The sequence below is a fragment of the Leucoraja erinacea genome, chromosome 7, assembly GCF_028641065.1.
Source record: "Leucoraja erinacea ecotype New England chromosome 7, Leri_hhj_1, whole genome shotgun sequence".
In the NCBI taxonomy this organism is placed as follows: Eukaryota; Metazoa; Chordata; class Chondrichthyes; order Rajiformes; family Rajidae; genus Leucoraja; species Leucoraja erinaceus.
Window position 1 is genome coordinate 2,623,558 of NC_073383.1, and position 13,525 is coordinate 2,637,082.

Below are 13,525 nucleotides of genomic sequence, written 5' to 3' on the forward strand. Positions count from 1 at the left end.
TTAAGATATTCATTAGGTTATCGACCTCAAGAACATTTTCAAATTAATTCATATTTCATGGGTGTCAGGGGTTATGGGGAAAAGGCAGGAGAATGGGGTTAGGAGGGAGAGATAGACCAGCGATGACTGAATGGTGGAGTAGACATGATGGGCCGAATGGCTTAATTCTGCTCCAGGAACTTTTGACCTTATGACCTTATCAAGTTAATGTAAGAAAGAACTGCAGATGCTGGATATATCGAAGGTAGACAAAAATGCTGGAGAAACTCAGCGGGTGAGGCAGCATCTACGGAGCGAAGGAATAGGTGACGTTTCGGGTCAAGCCCCTTCTTCAGTCAGAAGAAGGATCTCGTCTGAAACGTCACCTATTTCCTTTGCTCCATACATGCTGCCTCACCCGCTGAGTTTCACCAGCATTTTAGTCTACCATCAAGTTAATTTAGTTTGGTTTAGTACCGAGTTACATTGAAAAGCTTTTGTTGTGTGCTAACCAGCCAGCAGAAAAACAATATATGAATACAATCGATCCATTTACAGTGTACAGATACATGATAAGGGAATAATTAGGGTAATTGGTGTGTTAATAATCATTTTATGTAAATTAATGAAATCCTGGCAGATGCCATTCTACTCATGAACAATAACTTCTCGTGCTCTTGAAAGTTTAAAATTTAATGTTAATCTTTGGGACTCGATCATGAATCCTGGTGTTATGCAGAATGTGGGGTTTTACGGCCTGTGTGTACTGTGCATCTTGGAGGAAAACATTAATATAGTCATCTTCCTTCAAGCATTGGCAAATGAAGGAAGATCAAATCCTTCCGGTTTATTTTTTAAAATAGAAGTTTATAAATTAAACAACGGGAAAAAAAAAGTGTTCTCACCTTTCATCAGCTAACGTAGCTCTCACAATGGCCCAAGCCACAGTAAAGACTGCTGGAACTCCTGGAAAAGGAAGAGGTCAGCTTTACTTATTAGGGTTACTTCACTAATGATTCTCCAATGCATTAAGCTCTTTAGGAAGGTGGCTCGATTATTATTAACCATGCATTAACACAATACAAAATTGAAAAATGCCTTTGAAAGATTTGATCAAAGTGTTAATTCTACTGAATGGAGATTGTAAATCAATTCTCCATTAAAACCTCTCATGGTTGTTACAGTAGATGGCCATGACACGTTACATTATTTTGTGGATTAAATTTAGCACAATTTGGAGCTTGGGTTTTAGCTTTGATCTAGAAAGATGGATCGGCTAGTTATCTTTCATAACAAATACTGAACTCTGACTTACAATCTTTCTCATTCCTGCCTCCTTCCACCAACCTACTGAGCAATACGGACACAACTCTTAAGGAAATCTCTAAAAAATATGAAACATATTCATTTTCATCTGGAGATGTGAGGAGTGTGGGCCAGTGGGAGGGTGAACCGGGGTTGGGGTTAGGGTAATGGGGTAATGCCTCCAGCGCCTTCAAGGTCAGCTGCAAGGAGGCATCCCCGGGATATAAAGACGGTCAGATGTGCCGCCCAGTCTTTGTGGACTTTGAATAAAGTCCCCAAGAATGGCGGCGCCCGCATGTGTAATATATGCAAAACGAATTTCACTGTGCAGTTGCATATGTTACAAATAAAATACTATGGACTATTATTATGGAGATAGACACAAACATCTGGAGTAACTCAGTGGGACAGGCAGCATCTCCAGAGGAAAGGAATAGGTGACGTTTCGGGTCGAGACTCCTCTTCAGACAGGGGATAGGGTTCTATTATTATATTCCTTTCCTCACCCAAAAGCAGATGAGACAACCAAGGAGTCCAGTGGAACATTTGTTGCACCCGGAATAAGATTAGACCTTTCCCAAAAGTGGTCAATCAGATGCAACATAACGTTGATATCACAGGTAGGTCTTGGCAATAAACAAACTACTTTTTACAGAAGGAAAGTCATGCCAATTCCACTGAAATGAGCGCACTATCATGGGCACAAGGTGGACATGCACTCCCTTTGGCAAGTACACTGTCTACAGCTTAGCTGAAAATGTTATGTAGGCAATGTCTCCATCTGCCTCCTTCCCTACTTTTGGAAGTCTTTCATTGTTTATTTTTAAAGGAATTGTTGGTACCTTACCCCATCCAATGAACGTGAAAGTCCAGAGATATTTTCTGTCAGACAGAAAGGCCATCAGGATGAGGCAATGCAAATATAGGCCCTCCACGAGAATCCAGTAGTAGTTTGTGGTGAAGAAGTAGAGAAACAACACAACGGCAATCTTGCACCCCACCTGAGATATAAACATCGGTGGGATCAGAGAAAACAAACTTATCTCCATGCATTGTTGAAACAAAGAACCGCAGGTGCTGGTTTATACCAAAGATAGACACAACATGCTGGAGTAACTCAGCGGGACACACAGAGTTTTGGGTCAGAACCCTTCTTCAGACTGAAAGTAGGTGGTGGGAGGGCGAATTGGACACAAGAAGAGATCAGGGCCAGCAACAGATGACATCAGGCAGGGTGGTGCCCTGGCAGGCCAATTGTTGGCTCGGGAAGGTGTGAAGAAAGTTCTTGCACTCTTAGCGAGTTGTTACCTTCACTAATTACATAGGTTAGACATCAGCAAGAAGGAATAGTTTGAAAGGTACATACAAATCCCTGCTATTCTAAAAGGCCTGTCCCACTGTAGGAGGTAATTCAAGAGTTCTCCCGAGTTTCCCCTGATTCGAACTCGGAGAATTACGGTAATAGCCGGTACTCGGGGCTCTCGTGGACATTTTTCACACTGTTGAAAAAACTTCACAAGCTTACCGTGTTTCCCGAGTACTTGCCGTTAGCGTTACGAGCCACTAAGAGACATCCCGTGCTCCGACGTACCCGACACGTACATTCTACGTACTTACCACGAGTTTGATTTTTTTTAAACTCGGGAGCGCTCTTGGGTAAACTCGTATAGTGGGACAAGCCCTTAAGTCACAACTTGCTTCAGTTTGCAGTCAAAAGCCAACATTTCTGGAAACTGCCTAATGTGAATGGACAGCAGTGGTTCAAGAACAAAGAATTGCTTGCACCTTCTCACGGGCATCCGGATGTGTGTGCTGAAACCATTGCTTCTTAAACTGGTGAACGGTTCACCCAAGGGCAAATGAATTAACACTTAAGAAATTAATTAATTTATGTTTTTTGCTCATGCGACAAAATAAATTATATATAAAATTATAAGTTGAAAATTACCAAAAAACATAAGAAAATTTAGTGGGGGGTGAATGAAATGTTGTGATAAAGACAAGGGTGAATGACACTGAAATAGTTTAAGAAGCACTGTGCTAAACTTGCCTTTGGTATTATGGCCAAATTGCCAAAAGATTGAGTTGTAAAAAGACATATTTCTGGCATCACATCAGACCAATTCTACTGTTGCAAGTCAGAGACTTATGACTTGAATCATGGAGACTCAGGTTTTTATATCCGGTATTCCATGTGCAACCCATTCAAAAGATCATAGGAGTAGAATTAGGCCATTCGGCCCATCAATTCCAATAACTCCTGGAGAATCCCAATCCTGTCACATTCGCCATTGCCCACAGGCCTCCCCTGTGCAAAAGACACACAGATTCTGCAAATCAAGTGACTTAGTTTAATTTAGTTTAGTTTAGAGATACTGCGCGGAAATAGGCCCTTCGGCCCACCGAGTCCGCAACGAACAGCGATCCCCGCACATTAACGTTATCCCACACAAACTGGTCATATTTATTGTCACATACACCAATTGGTGCAGTGAAATCTGAGTTACCATGCAACACACAAATAAGACAAACACAATACACGATAGAATTAACATAAAACAACCCCACACAGCGGAATCAACGTTTCCCACTGTGAGGGAAGGCAACAAAGTTCAGTCCTCTTCCTCTTGTTCACCCGTGGTCGGGGCCTATTGAGGCCTCTGCAGTCACTGCAACGGCGGCCCGATGTTTCAGGCCATCTCGACGGGATGATCGGATGATCGGAGCTCCAGAGTCGGACGGAAGAACACTCTCAGCGGCTTGGAGTTTCCAAAACGGCCGCTTCCTACCGGAGATCACAGCTTCCAAAGTCCACAGGCCGAGCTGGGCGGAACTCCAACACTGGTGATCCTCGGCGAAAGAGCCCAGGGCTTTGTGATGTTAAATTCAGCGCCGCCCACGGATGGAAGCTCCGCAGACCACAGCTCCACGGTGTTAAAGTTGGCAGGCCCCTGGAGCTCCAACACGGTGATCCCTGGTAAGGCATCGCCCGCTCCGTGATGGTAATTCAGTACTGCTGTCTTCAGCGCCGTTGAAGCTCTGGCCGGTCTCCGGCAGGAAAGGCCGCGCCAATCCAGATGGTAGGCCGCGTTGGGAGGCGAAGATGTGGCTCGGAGAAAAGACGCATCCTCAACCAGGGACTGACTGAGAAGACGGTTTCCATACAGACAGCACCCGTAGTCGGGATCGAACCTGGATTCTGGTGCTGTAAGCGCTGTAAGGCAGCAACTCTACCGCTGCGCCACTGTACCGCTGCGCCACTGTGCCGCCCTTAAAGGATGATCCTGAGCAGATCCCAGGCTGACCTTGGGAACCCAGGTCTGGTAAGTTCCCCATCTGCTCCAGAACACCCAGCATTCATCCCTACCCACCCACAAGTTTGTATCACGCTCATGATTCAGAAAGGGATCCCACCATCAGGCCTGATCCATTAGTCTGCCCCTCATCCACTGACCTTTGCCTGTCGCCATTTCCCACACTCCATGCCTGACTACTGACAATCAAGCCACCACTAACCCCCCAACATCTCATCGACTCACGGCAAACAGCTCTCACCCAGACCCTTTTAGGCACTGCCGTGCGCTCTGACCCCAGCTGTTTCCACCCCGTATCGCAAAATTAAACTAAAACTCTGTGCAAGAAAATACTCACTGCTGGATTGTACATACATATTGTACAATATAAAATAGGGTACACAGAAAAAACATATACTTCTTCATAATGTGGCTTCACATTGCTGGGATTTGCATAGATCCTAATAATCTCAACGTTTCCAGAATTTATATATTTAGACATAGAAACATAGAAATTAGGTGCAGGCCATTCGGCCCTTCGAGCCTGCACCGCCATTCAATATGATCATGGCTGATCATCCAACTCAATATCCCGTACCTGCCTTCTCTCCATACCCTCTGATCCCCTTAGCCACAAGGGCCACATCTAACTCCCTCTTAAACATAGCCAATGAACTGGCCTCGACTACCCTCTGCGGCAGAGAGTTCCAGAGATTCACCACTCTCTGTGTGAAAAAAGTTCTTCTCATCTCGGTTTTAAAGGATTTCCCCCTTATCCTTAAGCTGTGACCCCTTGGCCTGGACTTCCCCAACATCGGGAGCAATCTTCCTGCATCTAGCCTGTCCAACCCCTTAAGAATTTTGTAAGTTTCTATAAGATCCCCTCGCAATCTCCTAAATTCTAGAGAGTATAAACCAAGTCTATCCAGTCTTTCTTCATAAGACAGTCCTGACATCCTAGGAATCAGTCTGGTGAACCTTCTCTGCACTCCCTCTATGGCAATAATGTCCTTCCTCAGATTTGGAGACCAAAACTGTACGCAATACTCCAGGTGTGGTCTCACCAAGACCCTGTACAACTGCAGTAGAACCTCCCTGCTCCTATACTCAAATCCTTTTGCTATGAAAGCTAACATACCATTCGCTTTCTTCACTGCCTGCTGCACCTGCATGCCTACTTTCAATGACTGGTGTACCATGCCACCCAGGTCTCGCTGCATCTCCCCTTTTCCTAGTCGGCCACCATTTAGATAATAGTCTGCTTTCCTGTTTTTGCCACCAAAATGGATAACCTCACATTTATATTTCACTGTACTCTCACATGGAACCATAACCTTGATCAGCCTTGCTTGCATTAGCATGAAGTTCCCCGTAATTTGCTTATTCTGTGTCATTCCTTTTAAAATATTTGCATTTTCTTCTTTTTGCAAGACCTTAATTACCAAGGTAAAGGAATGAATGCAACATTAGCATTAATGGATTTTCTGATGAGTAGCTACAATAATGAAATGATAATAACTCACTTCTCTAATGTTCCGTTCCTTGAACTGTATTATATCTGCTTGCTGCATCTAAATAGAATGCATGAATCACCAGCTATGCTCCTCACATTAAAATGCTTTTAACTATTTTACACCATGTTATACACTCAACGACGACCAAACCAATCTCTGAGACTCACACATTAAATCTGACAGTTTACTGGGAGAATCACGTCAAGCAGTCCAAACCCAGCTAGTTCACTGCCAAATTGCAAAGCCAGCTGGAAAAGATTTGAAATGCGGGCAACATCTAAAGGTAATTGACCTGTTAACAATTTGACACTGAATGGTGGGAGCTGCGGAGAGGTGGGACAGAGGAGGATGAGTGGTAAAGGAATCATCAATGGCAAGGTGAAGCTTATCCAACACAATATAGGGCAGAGACTATGCTCAAAAAAGACCATTCAGGTACCTTTCTTCCTGCAAATGCTCTTGACCCCACTCTATCATAGTCACCTAGTCATCCAGCGTGGAAACAAGCCCTCCTGTCCATATTGACCATCATCCATCAATTTTATTGCCCACACATTGGCACCAACCTCACCCAGATTCTAGCACCCACCGACACATCAGGGGTCATTTATAGTGGCCATTCAACCCACCAACTGGCACGCCTTTGGGATGTGAGATGATACTAAAGCACCCGGGGGAATCCCACATGGGCACGGGAAGAATGGGCAAACTCTGCAGAGACAGCGACGGTATCGAACTTGGTTCACTGGAGCTGTGAGACGGCGAGCCTACTTGCTGACCCACTATGCCACGTACTCTAACAAAGCGGGATGATGCCATGCCAATTAAATAAAATCATTCAATGAACAGTGACCACTCGCTTCCCATACAACTGGGTATAGGTGAGACATCGTCTCCCACTCCTATCCATCCACCACCATCACAAGTGCCCCAAGAGGAACAAATCAGGTAATATGATCAGACAACCTCATCACAAAACATGCATGCGGAGGAGGAAACAGAGGAGATATTAGGCCAAGGGAGATTTGGCCATGAGAAAGAACGGCAGAAGTGACTTGTGTTTTACACATGGTGTGCAAAATGAAATCATTGATCATATTGAAAATACACAGGCTACTGATCGATGTTGGACCAGCTTAAGGAGTAGGGTTGGAATATAACCTAACTGAGACATCATGCATCAAAGATGGGGCAATCATGCATATTTTATTTGGAATCCGGGAGTGGCGGATCTGCCTACACAGCTGCGGCTCGCTTGCCTGCAGTCCGTTTGTCTTTTTTCTTTTCGTCTTTTTTTTTTGTTGTCTTGTTAGGGGTATGTTTTTGGTTTATATTTAGTTGTGTATATGTGGGGGGTGGGGTGCGGGAAACTTTTTTAATCTCTTCCCTTGAACGGGGGCGCGACCTTTTCCTTGTCGTGTCTCTGTTTCGCTGGGGCCTAACATCGTGGAGCTGGCGGCCTCCAACTGGAATCGATCTGATGGCTCCGGTCATAGCGCCTGTGGATTTACCATCACGGAGCTGGCTGACTTCGGAGGCTGTGGTGGCAGTGTGGCTGCGACCCGACTTCGGGGCTTCGGAGGCATCGGCCGCAGGCCCTGTGGACGTCAACATCCGGAGCTCGCATGTCCCTAGTAGGAGACTAATTTTCGGGAGCTCCCGCAACGGCAACTTCACCCGCCCCGAATCGTGGGGTTTGAATTGGCGTGTCTCAGGGCTTTTCATCGCCCGGCGCGGCTTAATCGACCACGGGACTTACCAGCGCCCACCGGGGGCTTTAACATCAAGAGCCTCGATCACCTCGATGCAGCAGTTTGACTGCCTGACCGCGGGAGAAGAACAGGGAAGAGATAAGACTTTTGCCTTCCATCACAGTGAGGAGGTGTTTGGAGATTCACTGTGATGGATGTTTGTGTGGAATTGTGTTAAGTGTGTGTTTTTTGGGGGTATTTTTTGCTGTTATGACTGCAGGGAACAAAATTTCATTCATGCAACATTTCGAGTCAAAACCTTCTTCAGACCCGGCCTGAAACGTTGGCTATTTCCTTCGCTCCATAGATGCTGCCTCAGGCCCTGTCCCACTGTGCGAGTTCACCCAAGAGCTCTACCGAGTTTAAAATCTCTGTGTAGCATCTCTGTCCCTATCTTCAAATTCCCACTTTGAAATAAAATACAACTTTCCACTTAAAAATGACTCGATTCCCACGCATTTTCAATCATCGTTCGATTCTGTGTAATTTTCACACCTGGTTAATGTAGTTTTTTTTCTAAAGATACAGTACATTACAATAAATAGTTCCACGCATAACTGATACTAAATGCATGAACATTAACACATCAATAGAATCTTTTTTGCAGCAAACTCCCTCTCAATACAGTTTCTGCACATACAACGAACATTACTGATGTTACAAACGGTTATAAATGAATATCATTTCAAAGTGAAATAGGAGATTTCCGTGGAAAGAATATTTAACTAGAATATGGTGAGGTTACTGCAAAATGCGCACTTAAAACAATACGGCGTCAACTCAGGGTTGTTTCTTAGCCCTCTGACAGGTGTTTCAATCTCACCTCATATCTCGCTGTTAATCAATTCATAGCTATTAAGTTTCATTCCTGGTCCATATTCAAATGCTTCAAGTTACGCTTCTTGTGTGTTGGTAAGGGAGGGGGGGGGGGGGGGGGGGGGGGGAGGGGGGATGCTAGGATAAAACACCATATATTTGTATTTATATAGCAATCCTGCTGCAAAATTTTTAAGTCGAAAGTTGTATTTTATTTCAAAGTGGGAATTGGAAGATAGGGACAGAGATGCTACACAGAGATTTTGATAGGAAGGAAACGTTACAGCAGCTGAGTAAAAGATCGGTCAAATGGTAGGTTCAATGAAGATCGGGCGAGGGGAATTGGGGGTGGCGGAAAAGTATCTATAGCTTGGGGCTTGCCTAAATGAGTACTGAGATGGATTATAGAATAGAATAGAATATGTTTATTGTCATTGCACAAAACTGAGCAACGAAATTCCATTTGCTTCTCCTCCGTTAAAAGAAATACAACACAACACCAATGCACATATGTACAGTTAATAGTAGAATATAAATACATTTTTAAAAGAGATTAAAAGAATTTAGCGGTATTCCTCGAAGTTACTTCTTGCTTCCCAGTGTTCACTATTGGAGTTAAGCTCTTTTATCGCACAATGGTAGAAACTATTTTTTAGTCTACCAGTGCGAGCCTGCAGAGACCTGAATTGCCTCCCGGAAGGTAGCAGAGTAAAAATGTGGTTGGCAGGGTGGGATGTGTCCTTCTTGATATTTATGGCCCTGTGCAAGCATCGGGCCTTGTATATGTCATCCAAGGAGGGCAGGTTAGGTTATCATTCCACACCAAATTTCTAAGACAATGATACCTTTTATGCGATTATCACAATAGTTTGTTGGATATGGATCGACAGACTCTGCATGGTACATGCTCGTAAATTAGTAAAACAAATGTTCTTCTTTAAGTACTGTTGTTTCTGGGATGGGGTGACTGATAACAAATAACCTACATTCTATAATTTGTCATAACGTGGCTGAAACAATTTTGTGATATTTATTGAGATAGAAAGATACAACTGAGTTTGGGCAAGATATTACCTTGCAACATTCTGTATGTCTAATAGATATTGTGAAATGGAACTCAGAAATTATGGGAATATTACATAAAACTACAATTCAAAGGTAATGAATATACAGGGTATTCTTATTTCCATCATGAACATACGGGACACCAGGTCCTACTATGGTAAACTCACGAGCTACTACGATACGGTATGACTATGTGTTAAAAAGTATCAAATTTTTACATCCTGAGTATATTTTACATGTGGACATTTTTCAACATGTTGAAAAACTTTCACGAGTTACCACGTTTCCCGAGTACCTGCCGTTAGCGCTTAGAAATGGCATGTTGGCCTTTATAACAAGTGGGATTGAATATAGGAGCAAAGAGGTCCTTCCGCAGTTGTACAGAGCCCTAGTGAGACCACATCTGGAGTATTGTGTGCAGTTTTGGTCCCCTAACTTGAGGAAGGACATTCATGCTATTGAGGGAGTGCAGTGTAGGTATACAAGGTTAATTCCCGGGATGGCGGGACTGTCCTATGCTGAGAGAATGGAGCAGCTGGGTTTGTACACTCTGGAGTTTAGAAGGATGAGAGGGCATCTCATTGAAACATATAAGATTTGTTAAGGGCTTGGACACACTAGAGGCAGGAAACATATGTTGGGGATAGTCCAGAACCAGGGGCCATAGTTAGAACGGAGATGAGGAAACGCTTTTTCTCACAGAGAGTGGTGAGTCTGTGGAATTCTCTGCCTCAGAGGGCGGTGGAGGTGGGTTCTCTGGATGCTTTCAAGAGAGAGCTAGATAGAGCTCTTGAAAATAGCTGAGTCAGGGGATATGGGGAGAAGGCAGGAACGGGGTACTGATTGTGGATGATCAGCCATGATCACATTGAATGGCGGTGCTGGCTCAAAGGCCAAATGGCCTACTCCTGCACCTATTGTTTATTGTCTATTGAAACGTCCCGAGCTCCGACGTACCCACTACATTCATTCTACGTATTTGCCACGAGTTTTGATTTTTTTAAAACTCGGGAGAGCTCTTGGGTGAACTCGCACAGTGGGACAGGGCTTCACACCCGCTGAGTTTCTATAGTATTTTTGTCTACCTTCGATTTTCCAGCATCTGCAGTTCCTTCTTAGACGTTTTGCGGTGATGGCTGCATCTGCGGTTCCTTTCTGTTGGTGGGTGGAAGGGGGAGGATTGGGAGAGTCTTGGCCCGTGGCGGCTCCTGATAAGTGATAGTGTTCCCTCCGCGGGTGTCTTGGCCCGTGGCGTGCTCCTGACAATAACAATCACCGGCGAGAGTTGATATGTTCCCTCCAGAGTCGCTGCGTGCTGCTGCTGAGCTACCCAGCTTTTGTCTTTTGAGTTCCTCCAGCACTCCGTGTTGTTTTTTGTATGGCTCTGTAGTTGAAGGTGGACCCTCCTGTGTCTACCTTCAACTCCCTGCCTGTGCTGTGGCTCCGCGGGCTCCAACGACAGGGGGACGGCGGCACCAGGAGCCCACGGCTCCCTGGGGGAGAGGGTTGCGAACTTCTCCCGCCCGAGTTGCGGGGTGGTCGAGCGGGGCCTAGCCTTCTTCAGACAATCTAACATCAAGAGTACAAGACAATCGCACCACCGACGAGAGTTCAGTTCAGTCTGAAGAAGGGTCTTCTCTCCAGAGTCGCTGTGCTGCCTGTCTTGCTGAGCTACTCCAGCTTTTGTCTATCTTCAATTTCAGAGTTAGATAAAATTGCAGACTTGATTTTTTAAATCTCAAAATTTTGTAACATTGCTGGAAAATATACCTGCATCTTGGAGGCCGAAGGTTAGGTTGTTAGCCAAGAAAGATAGACTTCGTTATCCCTCAGTGCAGCAACATCAAGAACGATGTAGCTGTATTGAGGTATAGCCAAGTCTATCCCTCATTGCTAGCAGCTGATGGGAAGTAGTTGTAAAGTGGGAAACGGCTGAAAAAGGACAGCGCTGCTGGGAGGGGGGGAGTTCCTTTCACAGTGTGTGGGGAGTCTGTCCAGGGGTAAAGTTGCGGGGAGAGCAGGAGCGTTGAGAAAGAGGGGGTCGGCTGGGGATCATCCAGCTCAAGAGCGGGTCAGCGGGTGATGGATAACAGGACAGCGGGCAGTGGAGCTTACTCCATATGTCAGTGCGAGTAACCTCAATTGATCCCTTGTTCGTGCTGACACAGGAGTAAGCTCCACCGCCCGCTGTGATGTTATCCATCAGCCGCTAACCCACTCCGCTCTATGATCCTTGCTCTTGAGCTTGTCCCCTCACTGTTCAGACGGAGAGCACTGCCATCAGTGAGCGTGCCGGCAGAAGGCGCTCAGATGGCAGTCGGTTCCGCTGTCCGGTGATGGCGGCCACTCGTAGCCACACGAGCTGCTTCCCTCCCCGGCCACAATGTGGTGGCGCCTGGAACGAAGCGGCAGCGGTGAGTGAGTGTTACTGGCTTGTACCCGTCCCTCTCCTTCTCAACGCTCCTTCCCTCCTCGTAACTTTACCCTTGGCTAGACTCCCCACACGCTGTGAAAGGAACTCTCCCCCCAATTGTCATATTACTCATGGCATGTGACTCATTTATAATTATTTATTCATATTTCTACAAAAAAATGTCCCAATTGGGCCCCGCACCTCCTAAGGCCGGCCCTGACAGTCTGTCTCTTCCTTTTCTCTCTTTGTTGTTTTTTAGTATGTGTTAAAAGTATGTTTTAATTTTCTTTAGCTTTGTTTTATGTGTGGGGTGGGAGGGGGGAACTTTCTTTAATCTTACCTCGACGGAGATGCGACTTTTTCCGTATCGTATCTCTGTCCGCACTGCGGCCTAACATCGTGGAACTGGCAGCCTCCGCTGGAGACCAACTTCGGGAGTTCCAACCACGGGAGCCTGCGAACTTCAACATCGTGGAGCTCGTGGTCCCTTGGTTAGGGACCAACTTCGGGAGTTCCAAGCCGCGGGAGCTTCGACCGTCCCGATCACGGGAGCTTCGACCGCCCCGACGCGGGGGCTTTGATCGCCGGCTGCAGGAGCTTCAATCGCCCCAAATGCGGATGGTTCAACTGCCCCGACCGTGGGAGAATAAAGTGTGAAGAAGATTAGACTTTATTGCCTTCCATCACAGTGAGGAATGTGGTGAATCCGCTGTGGTGGATGTTTATGTTAACTTTTATATGACTGTGTGTCTTGTTGCTGTATGGTAAGTCGAGTTTCACTGTACCTTAATTGGTACACGAGAAAATAAAAGACCTTTGAACCTTTTTTTGAACTCGGAATACTCAAAACTCCTGGATAATTATAACACAGACATTCCTGACTTTGATGTGAGTCTTTCAAGAGTCTGCAAGGAACACATTTCGACAATTAAATCAGGTTGAGTATGTGGAGGTGTAATTTAAAAATCTCTACCTTGGATTATAATGATCGAATTGATCTTCCCGAGATTATGCTTAGATCTGATAAATGTAGCGGTATAATGGGATGTTTTGTTATATTCAATGGAACCATGTCAAGTCTGCTGATCTGTAACACTCGAAGGTAGACACATAATGCTGGAGTAACTCAGTGGGACCGGCAGCATCTTTGGAGAGAAGGAATGGGTGACGTTTCGGGTCGAGACCCTTCTTCAGACTGAGCTGATTTAGCAATGTGAAACTGAGGGAGCTAAGGCAATAAAAAACTGGCACTCTAATTCCGTTAGGTTACATGAAGACAAAATTGATTTATGCTTTCCTCCAATTATTCTGATATTCTCTTATGATTTTTGTGGATAATTTACAGATAGTCCATCAGCATGCTCCCATAGAAATAGCTAACTGAAGTCC

The 13,525-nt window shown here is 45.3% G+C and overlaps 1 protein-coding gene across 1 annotated transcript in view; it reads right to left on the reverse strand.

Moving 5' to 3' along the window:
* The window catches only part of LOC129698546 (parathyroid hormone 2 receptor-like), a 126,622-nt gene that overhangs the window by 35,851 nt on the left and 77,246 nt on the right, over positions 1–13,525 (reverse strand). Inside the window, exons 7-8 of the mRNA XM_055637625.1 lie at positions 2,132–2,285; positions 885–945 (exon numbers count right to left, since the gene is read on the reverse strand). Coding sequence (XP_055493600.1) covers positions 885–945; positions 2,132–2,285 — 215 coding nt within the window. The remainder of the gene's footprint in view (positions 1–884; positions 946–2,131; positions 2,286–13,525) is intronic.